General features: G+C 36.7%; 2 protein-coding genes, 2 long non-coding RNA genes and 1 pseudogene across 4 annotated transcripts; 3 read left to right on the top strand and 2 right to left on the bottom strand.

Annotated features, from left to right (window-relative positions):
* Positions 1–2,779: 2,779 nt before the first annotated feature.
* LOC149723533 (5.8S ribosomal RNA) lies at positions 2,780–2,929 on the bottom strand (annotated as a pseudogene).
* Positions 2,930–3,648: 719 nt separating this feature from the next.
* LOC149723532 (uncharacterized) lies at positions 3,649–4,891 on the top strand. The gene is made up of 2 exons (XR_016386916.1): positions 3,649–4,413; positions 4,486–4,891. It is a non-coding gene; the product is annotated as an uncharacterized LOC149723532 (long non-coding RNA).
* LOC149723531 (uncharacterized) lies at positions 4,558–5,312 on the bottom strand. Its single transcript, XR_016386914.1, has 2 exons — positions 5,129–5,312; positions 4,558–4,815 (listed from the first exon to the last, which is right to left on the bottom strand). It is a non-coding gene; the product is annotated as an uncharacterized LOC149723531 (long non-coding RNA).
* A 143-nt stretch (positions 5,313–5,455) lies between these two features.
* On the top strand, positions 5,456–10,390 carry LOC149723530 (uncharacterized). Its single transcript, XM_089893574.1, is given in 5 exon segments — positions 5,456–5,476; positions 8,459–8,720; positions 8,723–8,742; positions 8,745–8,867; positions 9,872–10,390. Coding segments are annotated over 5 exon segments (945 nt in total).
* A 5,378-nt stretch (positions 10,391–15,768) lies between these two features.
* On the top strand, positions 15,769–18,192 carry LOC149723529 (uncharacterized). The gene is made up of 4 exons (XM_089893573.1): positions 15,769–16,069; positions 16,235–16,393; positions 16,604–17,897; positions 18,114–18,192. Exons 1-4 carry the CDS (start codon positions 16,054–16,056, stop codon positions 18,190–18,192), a joined length of 1,548 nt encoding a protein of 515 aa, XP_089749699.1. The 5' UTR covers positions 15,769–16,053.
* Positions 18,193–18,226: the final 34 nt, after the last annotated feature.

Raw genomic sequence — 18,226 nt, 5'->3', positions numbered from 1 at the left:
GGTAATGGGTCGGAAATGCGGAGGTCTAGAAGCATCCTTCACCTTTGGGATGAGACAGCTCTCACCCATCCTTAACGCTTTCGGTTGGTAGCCAGCCAGCAGCCACAGATTGAAGTGACTGCAGATTTGATCGATAGGGATAGACCTGAGATCCGACAGCCGGTGGCCGTCCGGCCCCGGAGCCTTACTGGACATACTGCCCAGTATCTGCCGAACCTCGTCCGGTGTTATGGGATCCAAGAGCCCCCATAGGGTTTCCCCCACTTTGGCTGGCTCCCTTAGATCGTTCTTTGACTGACTCTCCATCAGGGGCCTCCAAAAAGCCTCCTGATCACTAAGCGAGACGGTTCTCGCAGGGATTTTCCAAGTCCCCTCGAGCGCCTCCCTAGCGCACAAACCTCTCTTGGTTTTCCATAGTCGCTGCATAGCGGCGTACTCCGCCCTTCGCCTCACCTTTCCCGGCGCGTTCAGTGCAATGCGAGTCGCTTTCGCGTACCCACGTCTGCGCCGGTTGGGTTCGAGCCATCGCAGGAACTCCCGATCAATCTCATCCCGTATTCCCGGGTTGGGGTGACCGGGGTTCACCGCAGTCATGTCGAAGTCGGTTCGCAAGTGACCTAAGTCGATCGCGTCCCGAAGTCTCACAGACCTCTCCTCAGGATCCTGTCTTACCTCCTGGGAGGTGTTGGATGGTTGGCTAGGGCTTTCCGCCCCGCTAATCTGATTTGGAGGACTTACAGGCACCAGCGCTGCAAGCCGCTGCTCCAGAATGATCTTCTTATAAGCTGCGGTTTTGCCTCTGGCTCCCTTGATGGCATCAAGGGATCGAGACGGAAATAGCGCATGCAGATACTGGTTGATGAACCGCGTACCTGCTGGCGCTTGCACCTCCGCCTGAGCCATCAAAATCATCTGCTCCTCGGACCAACGAGCCTTTACTCTAGGGCCGGGGATATGTTCCCGGTGGTATGAATCAGGATGCTTACTCCTCCGGTGTACGCTCAACCCGCGGTCGTTCTTAAAAACTCTCCCACACTGGGAGCATTCCGAGCCAGCTACGCTTTGGCAACCGGCCATATTTATATTGTGAGCCGGGGCAGAGGCCCCAGCCCTTTGCTTATTTGTATTTTCTGTAACAATATTTTACACCCGAGCAGGGAGTTAGCCCGCCCGGGCGTGGTGATTCTTGGTTTCGCTCCCGCAGTCCCTGCCAGCCTTGTGAGGGCTCGCAGTTATGCCGGAGGTAATTACGACTCTCGCCACGAGAAGGCAACCACCATAGAGAGTCAAGAGAGTCATAGTTACTCCCGCCGTTTACCCGCGCTTCGTTGAATTTCTTCACTTTGACATTCAGAGCACTGGGCAGAAATCACATTGCGTCAACACCAGGTGACGGCCATCGCAAAGCTTTGTTTTAATTAAACAGTCGGATTCCCCCGGTCCGTACCAGTTCTAAGTCAGCTGTTCGACGCCGGCCGAAGCGGGCCGCGAAGCCCGCATTAGCTGCGGCATTCCACGGGAAGACGCCGACACAGGTCCAGGCTCACACCCGAAGGCGTTCGCCCAGTCCGGTACAGCGCCGCACCCCGCTTCGTGCCACGGCTCGACCGACCCAGCCCCTAGAGCCAATCCTTTTCCCGAAGTTACGGATCTAGTTTGCCGACTTCCCTTACCTACATTGTTCTATCGGTCAGAGGCTGTTCACCTTGGAGACCTGCTGCGGATATGGGTACGACCTCGCACGAAAATTACACCATCTCCCTCGGATTTTCACGGGCCGACGCAGGCTCTCTGGACAGCACAAGAGACGTGCTGCTTTACGGGGCACATGTCCCTATCTCCGGGCAAACCGATTCCAGGGTCGCCACCCCTTACCAAGAAAACGCACGCGCCGCGCCTGTACCACCCGACCAAAGGCCGGGCTACCTTACGCGCCGCAGCTTGTCCGCCTCCAAGCCGGTCGCGGCCCTCCACCGGCGCTAGTGCGCCGACCGGACGTCCGAGAGCGCAGCGAGGGTCCGCGATACTCCGCTCCGCACGCCCGATCGGCTGAAAGCGACCGGCAGACCCGACAGGCCCTCCCGTTTGCCTCTCGACGGTTTCACGTACTGTTTAACTCTCTCTTCAAAGTGCTTTTCAACTTTCCCTCACGGTACTTGTTCGCTATCGGTCTCGCGACTGTATTTAGCCTTAGATGGAGTTTACCACCCGCTTTGGGCTGCATTCCCAAACAACCCGACTCCGGGAAGACGCCGAGAGCGCGCACCCGCCGCCGCAAAGGGCCTGACACCCGCTAGGGGACGAAGCCTCGATCAGAAGAACGTGGGCAGAAGGACGCGCGCGCAGAGCGAATTCCGTACGCCACAATTCCGCGCGCTCCAAGAACGCGCGGATTCGGCGATGGGCTCTTCCCACTTCACTCGCCGTTACTGAGGGAATCCTCGTTAGTTTTTCTTCCTCCACTTAGTAATATGCTTAAATTCAGCGGGTAGACTCGTCCGACCTCAGGTGGATTTCGAGTCGCCGAGCCGTGGCCCGGCGACCTCACTCGTCGCGAACGACTCCCGCGGCGAACGGCCGCGAGCTCGCCTTCACACTCGCCGCGCCACCGGTCCGCGGCGCCGATTGTTCCTCTTCGAGGTCGACGTCGCGGCTCTGCAGCGCGGCGCGAGATCGCGGCAGTCCCCCGCGGAGACCGCTCAACTGATTTTCGCGGGACGGCGCAGCAGGCGCCGACGACCGCAAGCGCGCCGCCGAAGCGGCGATAGTTAATATCCTGCGACCCGGAGGCGGGCGTGGCCCCGGGATTAACCCGAGGCCGCAATTCGCGTTCAGATCGTCAATGCTCAATGTGTTCTGCAATTCACACTAATTCACGCAGCTAGCTGCGTCCTTCATCGACTCGCGAAAAAATGTTTTAGTTAAAACTGTACAGTTCCTTGTTTTAAACAATAAAAATTTTTAATTTTTAACAATTTTTTTTTACCAACTTTTTTCGAAAAAATGTTAAGTTCATAACAATACAACTACTATTTTGATGCAAAAAAAAAAACAAAAAAAATCAATTGTTTCATGTTTTCCAACGGAATTTTAAAAAATGTTTTAATTAAACTGTACAGTTACTTGTTTTAAACAATAAAAAAATAAAATTTAATTAAAAAAAATTTTTAACTTTACTTTTCACAACAATTTTTTTTTGTGCAAAATTTTTTCGAAAAAACTTTAAGTTTACAACAGTATAACTACAATTTTTATGCAAAAAAAACAAAAGAAAATCATTTTTTATGCTTTCCAAAGCAATTTTTAAAAATGTTTTGTTAAAACTGTACAGTTCCTTGTTTTAAACAATAATTTTTAACATTAGATTTTACAAAAATTATTTTTTTGCCAAATTTGTTCGAAAAACTTTTAAGTTCATAACATACAACTAAAATTTTTATGCAAAAAAAACAAAAAAAAAACAATTTTTTTTATGTTTTTCAAAGGAATTCAAAAAATGTTTTAATTAAAATTGTACAGTTACTTGTTTTAAACAATAAAAAAATTAAATTTTATTAAAAAAAAATTTTTAACATTACTTTTTACAACAATTTTTTTTTTTGCAAAATTAAAAAAAAAACATTTTAAGTTTATAACGGTACAACTACAATTTTTATGCAAAAAAACAAAAAAAAATCATTTTTTTCATGTTTCCCAAAGGAATTCAAAAAAATGTTTTACTTAAAACTGTACAGTTACTTGTTTTAAACAATAAAAAAATTAAATTTCTTAAAGAGTCCGGCCCACGGTTCTCATGGTTGCGCAGTTTTTTGCATAAGAATAAAGTTTTATGTCTACTGATGCTAAATTAACAGCCAGTTTGTGAAAATTCGCTTTAATTTAAAAGTTATGAACGTTTAAAAAATCAAATTTCAAAGTTGTAAAAAACGTCACTCGCGGGCACTGTGACGTCACAATGCAATATTTCGTTTATGGAGAAAACCCGGCCTATCAGCGGTTTATCGTTTATTGGTGCAGTTTTGATAGATAAGCAAATCAAAACGTTTTTTAAGGTATTAACAGTACTTATGGCTTTAGCAACTTATTGGAAACTATTTCCTAGGGATCCGTGTATAACCAAACAAAATAGCCTACCAAGCTTAGTGGAGAATTAGTTTTCGTGACTTTCTAGGGTTCAGATTTTAAATTCTTTTTCTTTTTTCCCTATATGGCATAGACTATATTTATATCTGTATTTAAAGTTACCATATAGGAGTTTACCATAAGCCGAGTAATCATGCCTGATAGGTGTTGTGTTTAAAATAGCAAGACAAGAATGACTAAAGTAATAATAAGTATATATATATAGGTGTGTGTGTTTTCATTTTCAAAAGGAAGAGCAGGGCTTAGAAAAAAGCAAGCAACATTACATTGGTATGCGGGTCATCTCATATTTGTAGTTCACATTTTACTTCAGATGGTTTTACTATGATATGTTCTCATTAGGATATGCAAGGAAACTTGTTCGGATCAAGTAAGTAGCATTTATTTGGAGAGCGCAGAAGAACAGATCCACCATCTGGTACAAGCATTCTTTATTCAAAACAATGAAAATAATCCAATACTTAAATATGTATTTCTAGTAATGTTGAATGTACTTAATTTAAAACAACATAACTCTTGCATGAATCACATTTTGTATGAAACAAGACTATTTAAAACTGAATGATGAAATATTCTTGCTGTTGTTGAACTGTCACTATAATGTTGTTCGCTTATACTTTTGATCAGTACTGATGGAACCTTTCTGTTTTCCTTTTCCAGTCATTCCGGTACCTATCGAACAAAGTTCTGATCAGCTGTGTAGCGATACTATTACTGTCTAAACAAAATAAACACCATAAACATGTGATTGACCAACTTTTTGGTATGAAGGCCAACAAATCAACAATAAATACTATACTAGAGTAATTTGATTTCACTAAATTTGTATTCCATGCTCAGGTCTCAGTCAAGAATATCATATTTGCAACACATATGTGTTTACACAAATTTCAACAAATTCAGGAAAAAAGACAGTGCAAACTTTAACCAACAGACTTATTAAATGTCACATTTTTTTAATAAATGCTATTCTTGGTCAACCCACCAAATTGTGTTGTTGATTTGCTCAGCTTCACTTATTTTCCATGGTCTTGGCCTGTCTACTTCCCCAACACTTGCTGGAAGTACAGGTTCAAACTGGAAAGGCTCAATACCTATTGCTAGTGGACTAGGATCTTCACTTATGTCACTTCATTAGATGAAATACTTCTACCTGACTATACATCACACACTGACACTTTTACATTATTGTTAACTGACAAATTTAAATAGTGTAATACACTTACAAACAATTTTAAAAAATATTAATTTTAAACTAAAATCAGGCCACGGCAATACCTACGCATATTTCTTAATTTAAAAGTAACAGAAAATGCTACGTCGACGGTACACTGTTTTGCTGCAAACAGCAAAGCCTAAATCAGCTGATCGATTAGAAAAGATTGTGACGTAATTTACGTCATAGTGCCCGCGAGTGACGCAACAATAGGCGAATTTTTTGGCACTTTTTAAAACGTTTTTTTGGCCAAACTAAATATTTTTTTCATAAAAAATTACCACAGATAGTATTTATTAAGTGTAAATTTTCATTTAAAACCAACTTGTATGAGCGTGGTCCAGACTCTTTAAAAAAAAATTTTTAACATTACTTTTTGCAACAATTTTTTTGCAAAATTTTTTAACAAAAATTTTAAGTTCATAACGGTACAACTACAATTTTTATGCAAAAAAAACAAAAAAAAAATCAATTTTTTCATGTTTTCCAAAGGAATTCAAATAAATGTTTTAATTAAAACTGTACAGTTATTTGTTTTAAACAATAAAAAAAAAAATTTTATTAAAAAAATTTTAAGTTTATAACGGTCCAACTACAATTTTTATGCGAAAATACAAAAAAAAAATAATTTTTTCATGTTTCTCAAAGGAATTCAAAAAAATGTTTTAATTATAACTGTACAGTTATTTGTTTTAAACAATAAAAAAATTAAATTTTGTTAAAAAAAATTTTTTAACATTAGTTTTTACAACATGTTTTTTTTTTGCAAATTTTTTTTAAAATTTTTTTAAGTTTATAATGGTACAACTACAATTTTTATGCAAAAAAACAAAATAAAATTAATTTTTCTCATGTTTTCCAAAAGAATTCAAAAAAATGTTTTAATTAAAACTGTACAGTTACTTGTTTTAAACAATAAAAAAAATTGAATTTTATTAAAAAAAAATTTTTAACATTAGTTTTTACAACAAATTTTTTTTTTTTTTGCAAAATTTTTTTAAAAAAATTTTAAGTTCATAATGGTACAACTACAATTTTTATGCAAAAAAACAAAAACAAAATCAATTTCTTTATGTTTTCCAAAAGAATTTAAAAAAATGTTTTAATTAAAATTGTACAGTTATTTGTTTTAAACAATAAGAAATTAAAATTTGATTAAAAAAAAATTTTAACGTTAGTTTTTACAACAATTTTATTTTGCAAAATTTTTTCGAAAAAATTTTAAGTTTATGACAGTACAACTACAATTTTTATGCAAAAAAACAAAAAAAAATCATTTTTTTCATGTTCTCTAAAGAAATTCAAAAAAATGTTTTAATTAAAATTGTACAGTTACTTGCTTTAAACAATAAAAAATTAAAATTTTATTAAAAGAAATTTTTAACATTAGTTTTTACAACAATTTTTTTTTTCTAAACTTTTTTCAAAAAAATTTAAGTTCATAACAGTACAATTACAATTTTTATGCAAAAAAAACAAAAAAAAAAACAATTTTTTCATGTTTCCTAAAGGATATCAAAAAATGTTTTAATTAAAACTGTACAGTTACTTGTTTTAAACAATAAAAAATTAAAATTTCAATAAAAAAAATAATTTAACATTAGTTTTTACAACAATTTTTATTTTTTTGCAAAATTTGTTCGAAAAAATTTTAAGTTTACAACTACAATTTTTAGGCAAAAAAACAACAAAAAAATCTTATTTTTTATGTTTTCCAAAGGAATTCAAAAAAATGTTTTAATTAAAACTGTACAGTTACTTGTTTTAAACAATAAAAAATTTTAAAAAAATAAAAACAATTTTTATTTTTTTGCAAAAATGGTTCGAAAAAATTTTAAGTTTATGACAGTACAACTACAATTTCTATGCAAAGAAAACAAAAAAAATCATTTTTTTCATGTTTTCCAAAGGAATTCAAAAAAATGTTTTAATTAAAACTGTACAGTTACTTGTTTTAAACAATAATAAATTAAAATTTTATTAAAAAAAAATTTGTAACGTTAGTTTTTACAACAATTTATTTTTTTTTTTCAAAACTTTTTTCAAAAAAATTTAAGTTTATAACAGTACAATTACAATTTTTATGCAAAAAAAAACAAAAAAAAACAATTTTTTCATGTTTCCTAAAGGAAATCAAAAAATGTTTTGATTAAAACTGTACAGTTACTTGTTTTAAACAAAAAAAAATTAAAATTTCATTAAAAAAAATAATTTAACATTACTTTTTACAACAATTTTTTTTTTTTTGCAAAATTTGTTCGAAAAAATTTTAAGTTCATAACAGTACATTTACAATTTTTATGCAAAAAAAAAAACAAAAAAAAAAAAACAAAAAAAACAAACAATTTTTTTCATGTTTTTCAAAGGAATTCAAAAAATGTTTTAATTAAAATTGTACAGTTACTTGTTTTAAACAGTAAAAAAATTAAATTTTATTAAAAAAAAATTTTTAACATTACTTTTTACAACAATTTTTTTTTTTGCAAAATTTAAAAAAAAAAAATTTTAAGTTTATAACGGTACAACTACAATTTTATGCAAAAAAACAAAAGAAAATCATTTTTTTATGTTTCCCAAAGGAATTTTAAAAAATGTTTTAATTAAAACTGTACAGTTACTTGTTTTAAACAATAAGAAATTAAACTTTAAAAAAAAAAAATTTTAACATTAGTTTTTACAACAATTTTTTTTTTTTTTGCAAAATTTTTCGAAAAAATTTTAAGTTTATATCAGTACAATTACAATTTTTATGCTAAAAAAACAAAAAAAATCAATTTTTTCATGTTTTCCAAAGGAATTCAAAAAAATGTTTTAATTAAATCCGTACAGTTACTTGTTTTAAACAATAGAAAATTAAAATTTTACTAAAAAAAATTTTTAACATTAGTTTTTACAACAATTTTTTTTTTGTAAATTTTTTTCGGAAAAATTTTAAGTTTATAACAGTACAATTACAATTTTTATGCTAAAAAAACAAAAAAAATCAATTTTTTCATGTTTTCCAAAGGAATTCAAAAAATTTTTTAATTAAAACTGTAGAGTTACTTGTTTTAAACAATAAAAAATTAAAATTAAAAAAAAAAAAAATTGTAACGTTAGTTTTTACAACAATTTTTTTTACAACATTCATTCTTAACAAAGGTGACATCGCCAATTTTGGATTACAGTTACAACTTTGAATTACTGCAGTTTTATTTCGATCGATGGATTTTCAAAACTGTAACAGGAGCCATTAATTCTGGCAGAATTTATGGGTGTTTCCAACGCGCATTAGATGGAAAACCATTTTCGCCAGCATACTGGAAGTGGCAACATTCTTTTCTAGTAAACACTGTACACCAATTTGGACCACCTGAACTGTTTTGATAAACCCTTACGAATGGGGACATTTCCCCAAAACGAACACTTGGAACAATTATTGGAGTACTTGGGGAAAACCCCTTTGGATCATTCAAGTCTCCAAGCACTGCACATTGGGGGTCCTACTAAACACGCCCGGCGGGGCCCGGTGGAAAAAAATATACTAAAACACGCTCGGTGCGGGTCCCGGTGAGGACCCGGTGTTACGAGTCATACTAAAACAGGCCCGGTGAGTATTTCTTGAAAGGGGAGCTTTTTCTATGCAAGAGCCACCAAAATGCGTGTGTGAAACAGAACTTGTGAAAAAAATGGAAGATATTGTCTGTCTTCAAAGCATAAAGATGGCAATTTTCGGAGATAGAAATTACATTCTTGCTCCGCACGTTATCGCTGAAACAAAATGTGCATAGGAAATAAAACATGACGATGAAAATGGACACGTAATTCGCAAGTCCTTTAATTATCGCTCTGCTAAAACGGAAACAAACGTGGGATCGCGCTACTGAGGGTTTGTCCGAATACGTAAAAGCCTAACACGCTCACTAAAAGACACATCATGTCTAATATTTACATTTTTCGTTTTAAAAGTTAAATTGTTCGTGTTTTAAAGTTTTTAATAATAAAACTTCGATCAAGTATAAGTGTATGTATAGTACTGGGCCCAAGGTAGGACACTTATAGCACATATAGTAGGGTGGGGTAAGATGGGACAATTTTTCATTCCGTTTCTCGTCCCATTTGGTAGTAAGCAAAGAACATTCAAAGAATTATAAAACTATATTCTTACGACTCCCATAGAACGTTGTTAATTGTTTAAAACACGAACGGAAAATTTGGATCTTATGTGCTTCTCCCCCTGTCCTACTATAATATTTAAATATCCCCCGATCGTGTTTTAAACAATTAACAACAGTCTATGGGAGTCGTGAGGACATAGTTTTATAATTCTTTGAATGTTATTTGCTTACTACCAAATGGGACGAGAAATAGAATAAAAAGATGTCCCATCTTACCCCACCCCCTATTAACAAAATTCAACGAATAAACTTTTGCTAAAAATACAGTTCATTATGTAAGTGTACAACGAAACAAACATCGTACATCCATAATCAAAGTTAATTTTCAAAAAACTCAACTCGGGGGTCTCATTAGGATAAAAATCTGAATACACGCATCACATTTTGGTGGATCTTGAATAGGGAAAGCTTCCTTTTCAAGAAATACTCACCGGGCCCCGCCGGGCGTGTTTTAGTAGGACCGCACATTGGACACGTCCTCGGCGAAATTGTTACTGGTTACATAACTGGAAAAGGAACCGGTACTTGGAAAGAACATGCATTGTCCAACTATAGACACAAATCAATTCCGAATGTAAAAACGTATTTCTACCGGGTTGAATTTCAAAAACGGGGAACGTTACACATACATTTGCTCATTTGGCTCCACCACTCATTTGGCTTCTTCAGTTCAGTTTACCCAATTAGCTTGCATTTTAATACGAATCGGATTCAGGCAGTGCTGCTAAAAAACGAACCACAATTCGCTGCATTGCTTCATGCTACGCAAAAGATCAACGATCCCCATGTCTCCAGGTACGAATATAAGCAACAGCCATTGACCGGCAAAAAGATTCCATTCGTTTGCTATATTCTCCTACATCTGCTCAAATGAACTTACACGTGCATATATCGATAAATTTCAAAAACGGGAAACGATACACATACATTTGCTCATTTGGCTCCACCACTTATTTGGCCTCAGTTCTTCTGAACTGTTCAATATGGACGTTCAAACCAGTGACGGTCACCTTATGATTTTAAGTTATGTATCAAAATTTAAAGAATCGTTTATGTCTCCATTGGATCTTGCTTCAGCTGGATCACATCGCGCAGCTTACAAGATAGTAACAACAATTAGTCCAAGTGAACCCGAAATGATCTTCTTACTTTCCTCTACGAAATTATCAAAACTAGCAGTACAACAAAGCGATACTTTGTCCCAACCATTATCCAAGCAAACAGATGCGAGCAAATACAAATGTATTAAAACCGGTCAGATGAACTGAAAGACTTAGGCCATCATTCTTACAATTTTTAAGAATCTTTGTCACCTCCACAAGCGTTACAGCCCTAACAGAATCGTTGTTGTTCGAACACTAATGGCAAATATATTCACAGACGACTTCCTCTGGCAGCACACTTTACTGAACGTACCGTTTAAACGATACTCCGATCTTGTTCCTTCAGATTTATCAATAACACCAAAACTCAATAGCTTATTTTTACCTAGCAACAAAGTCAAACCCTTCATTTTGGTACAACAATGAACACATCATACAGTATATGAAAAATCGTGGTGACAAAGAGTTTTACATCTCAACTATGATGCTCAATAATGTTGAGAGCTTAAGAAAAAATTAAGTCTTTGTGGCAAAGGCACATTCTGTCAACTACGCAATTAAACTTCGATGAATCTCTAGTAGCATATGTCAGCAAACGTTATGTCAGCAAAAGCATGAAAGTGCATCATTTTCTGTGGCGACCAATAGCAGCAACAACCGTTTTCACGCTCAAAAACACTTGTAGAGACATTTTTTGACGATCTTTAGTTAGAGAATATTTGCAATGAAACAACTTTTTAAACAAGAACAACCTGTAATAACTTGCATTTTGGACAACTCGGAAGAGCAAATAACCTTATACAAAGGCACATGAGTACGTATAACCGAAAATCAACACAAGAAAAAAGGATTTGTAAATGGAACAATTGGAACGCTTTATTCGGTTGAAAGTGGTACGATTCTTATACAAACTCGTTGCAACAAATTAATTCGCATTTACCCAATACCAAATTGTAATAGAATTCAGTATTCTCTACGAATTGCTTATGCCACCACTGTTTTTAAATCACAAGGTCAAACCATAAACAAACTCGTTGCAACAAGTTAATTCGCATTTACCCAATAACAAATTGTAATAAGAATTTAGTATTTCTCTACGAATTGCTTATGCCACCACTATTTTTAAATCACAAGGTCAAACCATAAACAGAGGCATTCTTTGGTTTAATACGTCTTCACTGTCGCGAGGATGTGGATATGTTGCCGTTTCACGATTCAGAAAAAAAACAGATTTTAAATTTTTAACTAAATGTTTCGTTTAGTCGCATTCATGTGCATTTCGCATATTTTTATTCTGAACTAAAGAAAATACAATTTTGCTTAGTACATTTCTTTGATGAAAGATGAAGTTCTGAAAATGAAAATCTACTAACTGTACCTTTATTTCTCCATCAAATTCACTTTGTAGCTAAATAAACTCCATTTGCTTAATTGTGCTTCACAATGATAGGAAGAGCCGAGATTAAAGGATCAGAAAGCAACGGCGGGTGTGAATGCTTGTTATGCATCGATTATAGGAAGAGCCGAGATTAAAGGATCAGAAAGCAACGGCGGGTGTGAATGCTTGTTATGCATCGATTTTGGCGCAGAGTTTGACTGGGGCGCATTTTGTCTCAGTACATTTCTTTGTTAAAAGATAGGAAATACATTTAAACATTTTTACTTATCAAAGACGTAACATATTAATGTACTGAACAAGAAAATCTACGTTAAAAATAGTTTACACTATGGTAATATCACCGTCATATCCAGATGCACAATACCATGCTATATGTACTGCTAACTGCACCTTCTTTGTACACACACACCTTGTGGCTAAAGAAAATACAAATCACCGTCATATCCAGATGCACAATACCATGCTATATATACTGCTAACTGCACCTTCATTTTTCCCATAACGTACACACTTTGTACACACCTTGTGGCTAAAGAAAATACAATTTTGCTTAGTACATTTCTTTGATGAAAGTTAAAGTTCTGAAAATAAAAATCTACTAACTGTACCTTTATTTCTCCATCTAATTCACTTTGTAGCTAAATAAACTCCATTTGCTTAATTGTGCTTCACAATGATAGGAAGAGCCGAGATTAAAGGATCAGAAAGCAACGGCGGGTGTGAATGCTTGTTATGCATCGATTATAGGAAGAGCCGAGATTAAAGGATCAGAAAGCAACGGCGGGTGTGAATGCTTGTTATGCATCGATTTTGGCGCAGAGTTTGACTGGGGCGCATTTTGTCTCAGTACATTTCTTTGTTAAAAGATAGGAAATACATTTAAACATTTTTACTTATCAAAGACGTAACATATTAATGTAATGAACAAGAAAATCTACGTTAAAAATAGTTTACACTATGGTAATATCACCGTCATATCCAGATGCACAATACCATGCTATATGTACTGCTAACTGCACCTTCTTTGTACACACACACCTTGTGGCTAAAGAAAATACAAATCACCGTCATATCCAGATGCACAATACCATGCTATATATACTGCTAACTGCACCTTCATTTTTCCCATAACGTACACACCTTGTGGCTAAAGAAAATACAATTTTGCTTAGTACATTTCTTTGATGAAAGTTAAAGTTCTGAAAATGAAAATCTACTAACTGTACCTTTATTTCTCCATCTAATTCACTTTGTAGCTAGATAAACTCCATTTGCTTAATTGTGCTTCACAATGATAGGAAGAGCCGAGATTAAGGATCAGAAAGCAACGGCGGGTGTGAATGCTTGTTATGCATCATCGATTTTGGCGCAGAGTTTGACTGGGCGCATTTTGTCTCAGTACATTTCTTTGTTAAAAGATAGGAAATACATTTAAACGTTTTTACTTATCAAAGATGTAACATATTAATGTACTGAATAAGAAAATCTACGTTAACTCAGTACATTTCTTTGTTAAAAGATAGGAAATACATTTAAACATTTTTACTTATCAAAGACATAACATATTAATGTACTGAATCAGAAAATCTACGTTAAAAATAGTATACACTATGGTAATATATATCACCGTCATATCCAGATGCACAATACCATGCTATATGTACTGCTAACTGCACCTTCATTTTTCCCATAACGTACACACTTTGTACACACCTTGTGGCTAAAGAAAATACAATTTTGCTTAGTACATTTCTTTGATGAAAGTTAAAGTTCTGAAAATGAAAATCTACTAACTGTACCTTTATTTCTCCATCTAATTCACTTTGTAGCTAGATAAACTCCATTTGCTTAATTGTGCTTCACAATGATGGGAAGAGCCGAGATTAAAGGATCAGAAAGCAACGGCGGGTGTTGTTATGCATCGATTTTGGCGCAGAGTTTGACTGGGGCGCATTTTGTCTCAGTACATTTCTTTGTTAAAAGATAGGAAATACATTTAAACATTTTTACTTCTTCCAATCTGCACTCCAAGATATTTGTAGGAATTTGCGATCGTCAAACCACTGCATGTTTGACCGCCCACTACTAAGTAGCCATCCACCTTTTCCTCCTCTTACCATTAACAGCTATTTTTATTGGGGCGCATTTTCTTCTATTAAATTCAAAACCACTCTTCTTCAGGCTTTCCGACAGACGATCAACCTGAGCCTGCATCCCTTGCTTCGTCGATGTGGTTATCACCAGATCGTCTGCAAACGCAATAGCTTGTATCTTGTGACCATTTATTTCGACACCCAGTCCGGGGTCCAGATCCTCGAGGGCTCAGTCCATTATTGCTAAGAAAAGGGGGACAGAAAGAGGGTCACCCTGCTTAATACCCTGATTCACTTTAATTGGATCTGATCTTATTCCATCGATCTTCAAACTTGTGGTCGAATTTTCGTAGTAATTCTCGATGTATATCACCAGCAAGTCTCTTTCGGCAAGCCAATTCTTTCTGCTGCTCGTAAAAGCGACGAGGTGTTGGCACAGTCAAATGCCTTTAAGATATCAAGAAAGGCCAGATTTAGCTCCCTTAGGCGCCTCCGCTGCTCGTGGATCACAGTGTTGTAACATTCCAGATGTTCTCCGCAACCCAATCCCGGGGTTAAAAGGCTTTCTGGCACTTATTTAGCGGCACTACCCAAAGAACACAAATCGTTATTGGACGGTAGTTTCCAGGCTGTCTAGGGTCACTCCCTTTAGGGATCAGAATTTTTTTTGGCCAATTCTTCACCAAAAGTTTTTTTTGCCAGATCTTCAGCCTTAATTTTCTTAAATGTTGTATATCCCAAGCCGTCGGGTCCACGGGAGCTCTCTGGGGCATCAAGCTTCGTGTACTGTTTCCCACCTCCTCCTGGGTGATTGGATCAATATTTCCCATTCTTTGGTGTTACCACCCGTTTGTCTGATTCCTTCGAGAAAATCCTGGACCAAAATTCAAAGCCAACTACATGCTTCCAGCCTTGCCTCTCCGGGTACTCCAGTGTTGTAACATTCCAGATGTTCTCCGCCACCCAATCCCGGGGTTAAAAGGCTTTCTGGCACTTATTTAGCGGCACTGCCCAAAGAACACAAATCGCCAGGCTGTCTAGGGTCACCCCCTTTAGGGATCAGAATTGTCTGGCCAATTCTTCACCAAAAGTTTCTTGCCAGATCTTCGGCCTTAAATTTCTTAAATGTTTTATACCCCAAGCCGTCGGGTCCAGGGGAGCTCTGGGGCATCAAGCATCGTGTGCTGTTTCCCACCTCCTCCTGGGTGATTGGATCAATATTTCCCATTCTTTGATGTTACCGCCCGTTTGTCTGTGATTCCTTCAAGAAAATCCTGGACCAAAATTCAAAGCCAACTTCATGCTTCCAGCCTTGCCTCTCCGGGTTCTTGCTCCCATTGTCCTGATAGGACATACTCCACAGCTGATTTCCTGCTCTTGGAGAACACAGCTTTTGCACCCTGGCAAACTGTTGCCTTCTTCTAGCTTTCTTCTTATTTCTCGGCACCTTGCCAGCTTCCTGTCGGTCCCTCATCGAGGAATCTGGTTTAAACAACTTCGCGAACTCACGGTCGATAAGCTCTTGGCTCAACTCTTGTGGCCTGAAACTTAAATCCTCACTGATTGCCTGACAGATGTTACTCCTCCATTCAACATGAATGTTCTCTGTGCGATTCCGTCACCCCCTTTAGGGATCAGAATTGTCTGGCCAATAGGCCTTTTGCAGGATTAGGTCACGTGCTTGGATACCGCATAGCAACGCCATGTTGGGACGCAAGCGGCCCAGCACCGTATTGCAATTTATAGTGTTACGAAGGAGATTAGAAGTTTTCAGTTCAAAATACTAGCGATATACTAAGTCTAAAGCGTTCTAAATCAATTATTTGTAAAGTTTAATAGTATCTTAAGTTAATTCGATTGTTTTCCTGCAATATTTCGTCAATAAGACCTTTTTTTATTGAATAAACTCAAAGCCCTTTGACAGTCGTGACCGGTATACCACATGGAGAACAATCAAGGTAAGCTTTGTTCATACTGTTTAACACTTTTTTTATTTTAATACTGTTGTTCATGTCTGGCTTTATAAGCTGAGCTTTGTTCTAGTATTTAAACTCGAATTTTGTCTCTAAACAACAATGAATTCTGAAGTTTAATGTCTTATTTTATGTATTTGTTTAACTTAGGATCAAGTTCTGCTGACTCTTCAAGTCAAGATCTAAGAATGTTTCCCGATTTTACGTTTGCGGAGGTTGAGAGCTATGCAAAATCTATGTCTGGGTGTACTAGTACTAGTAAAGCTTACAAATTTTTTGCTGAACCTGGATATCTACATAATCTAAATGGTAAGTATATATGTAAATGGGGGTGAAATTAAAACGGTTTTCAGATTTCAAAAACAAAGTTCTCCTAAACTTAATGATTGTTATGACACGGTTATGTAGTCTTGATCTGTGTAATAAGATTGTTGTCACTGTCATGTATTTTTATATTTGTGTATTTATATTTATTTGAAATTTGACATATAACTCTACAAGTTGGTATTTTTTTTCCAGCGACCTATTTGGTGGATAGAGTCAAAGTGACAGGGAAGTGTTTTAGATCAATGAGGAAAAGTGAGCCCCCACACATTCTGGAGCTGTTTATAAAGTTTGAGAACAAAGTCATCAACGCCAAATGTTCATGTGTTGCAGGTGCTAGTGGCTATTGTCATCATCTAATAGGCTTACTTTTCTACATGGCACATTGCAAAATGTGTGGACTGACAGCTATACCGGATGACTTAACCTGCACAAGTGTACCACAGCGCTGGAGTGTACCAAGGGAACGACATATCCAGACAAAAGAAATCCAGTCTGTGTTTGTGAAGAAGCCAAGAATGGGTGCGAATTACAACAAGTTTATTAAAACTACTTTATACTCACCATGTACTCATTATGGAATTCTTTGCAAGAGTGATTTTTTAGGTTTAAACCCATTACCATTGGCAGCTGACATTGCACCCACAGCAGAGAAAAGACAAAATTTGCTTCAACTGGCCACAAAATATGGAAATGTCCCCAAAGGTAGCATCTTAAGTTACCAGCAAAAGCTGTCTCAGGAATATATTATAAATGACTTTCTTGCTGGGGATTTTCCTAAATTACCACTTGAAGATGCAGGAGAAAAAATTAATAACAATTTGCAGCTTAGTTTAAACCAAGAAAAGCAGGCTGCGCTTGAAGCTCTGTCTGTAACCCAAGCAGTTGCTTTGGACATTGAAGAAAAAACTGTAACCCAGAGTGCAAGTAACCTTTGGCAGCTTTTGCGCTCTAAGAGAATCACTGCCAGTAGGTTTGGCATTTGTGCTAAGCGTTTGTCAAATTTTGAAAACTTGGTAAAACAAATCAACCCTTCAAGACATGTTGTAACTGCTCCTATGAGGAGAGGTATTGAATTGGAACCCCATGCTGCTATGGTGTATGCCAGTGTGGTCAAAGCAGGGATGGTCAACATTTACCCATCTGGATTGGTAATCTGCCCAAAGTGCCCTTGGCTGGGGTGTAGTCCTGACCGCAAAGTGTATGATATTGCAGCAGCTAATCAGGGATTGAATCCATATGGCTTACTAGAGATTAAAGTAGTTAAAGAGGGTGAGACTGATTTCAGGAATGTGAGATATATTCATATTGATCCAGTTACCAAAGAGAAAACACTGAAAAGAAACCACGAGTACCACTTCCAAGTTCAATGTCAGTTGGCACTTACTGGCATTGAGTGGTGTGATTTTTTCAGTTTTATGAATGACAGTACATTTTTTTGTCAGAGAATCCTTTTTGACAAATATTTTTTCCAAGACAGCAAAGACAAGTTTTTTTTTGAATACTTTTTAAGGCCAACATATTTACCCATCTGGATTGGTAATCTGCCCAAAGTGCCCTTGGCTGGGGTGTAGTCCTGACCGCAAAGTGTATGATATTGCAGCAGCTAATCAGGGATTGAATCCATATGGCTTACTAGAGATTAAAGTAGTTAAAGAGGGTGAGACTGATTTCAGGAATGTGAGATATATTCATATTGATCCAGTTACCAAAGAGAAAACACTGAAAAGAAACCACGAGTACCACTTCCAAGTTCAATGTCAGTTGGCACTTACTGGCATTGAGTGGTGTGATTTTTTCAGTTTTATGAATGACAGT

This window comes from Ciona robusta, unplaced genomic scaffold (assembly GCF_009617815.1).
Source record: "Ciona robusta unplaced genomic scaffold, ASM961781v2 AP042746.1".
Taxonomy (NCBI): domain Eukaryota; kingdom Metazoa; phylum Chordata; class Ascidiacea; order Phlebobranchia; family Cionidae; genus Ciona; species Ciona robusta.
This window is presented reverse-complemented; position numbering and strand designations above follow the sequence as displayed.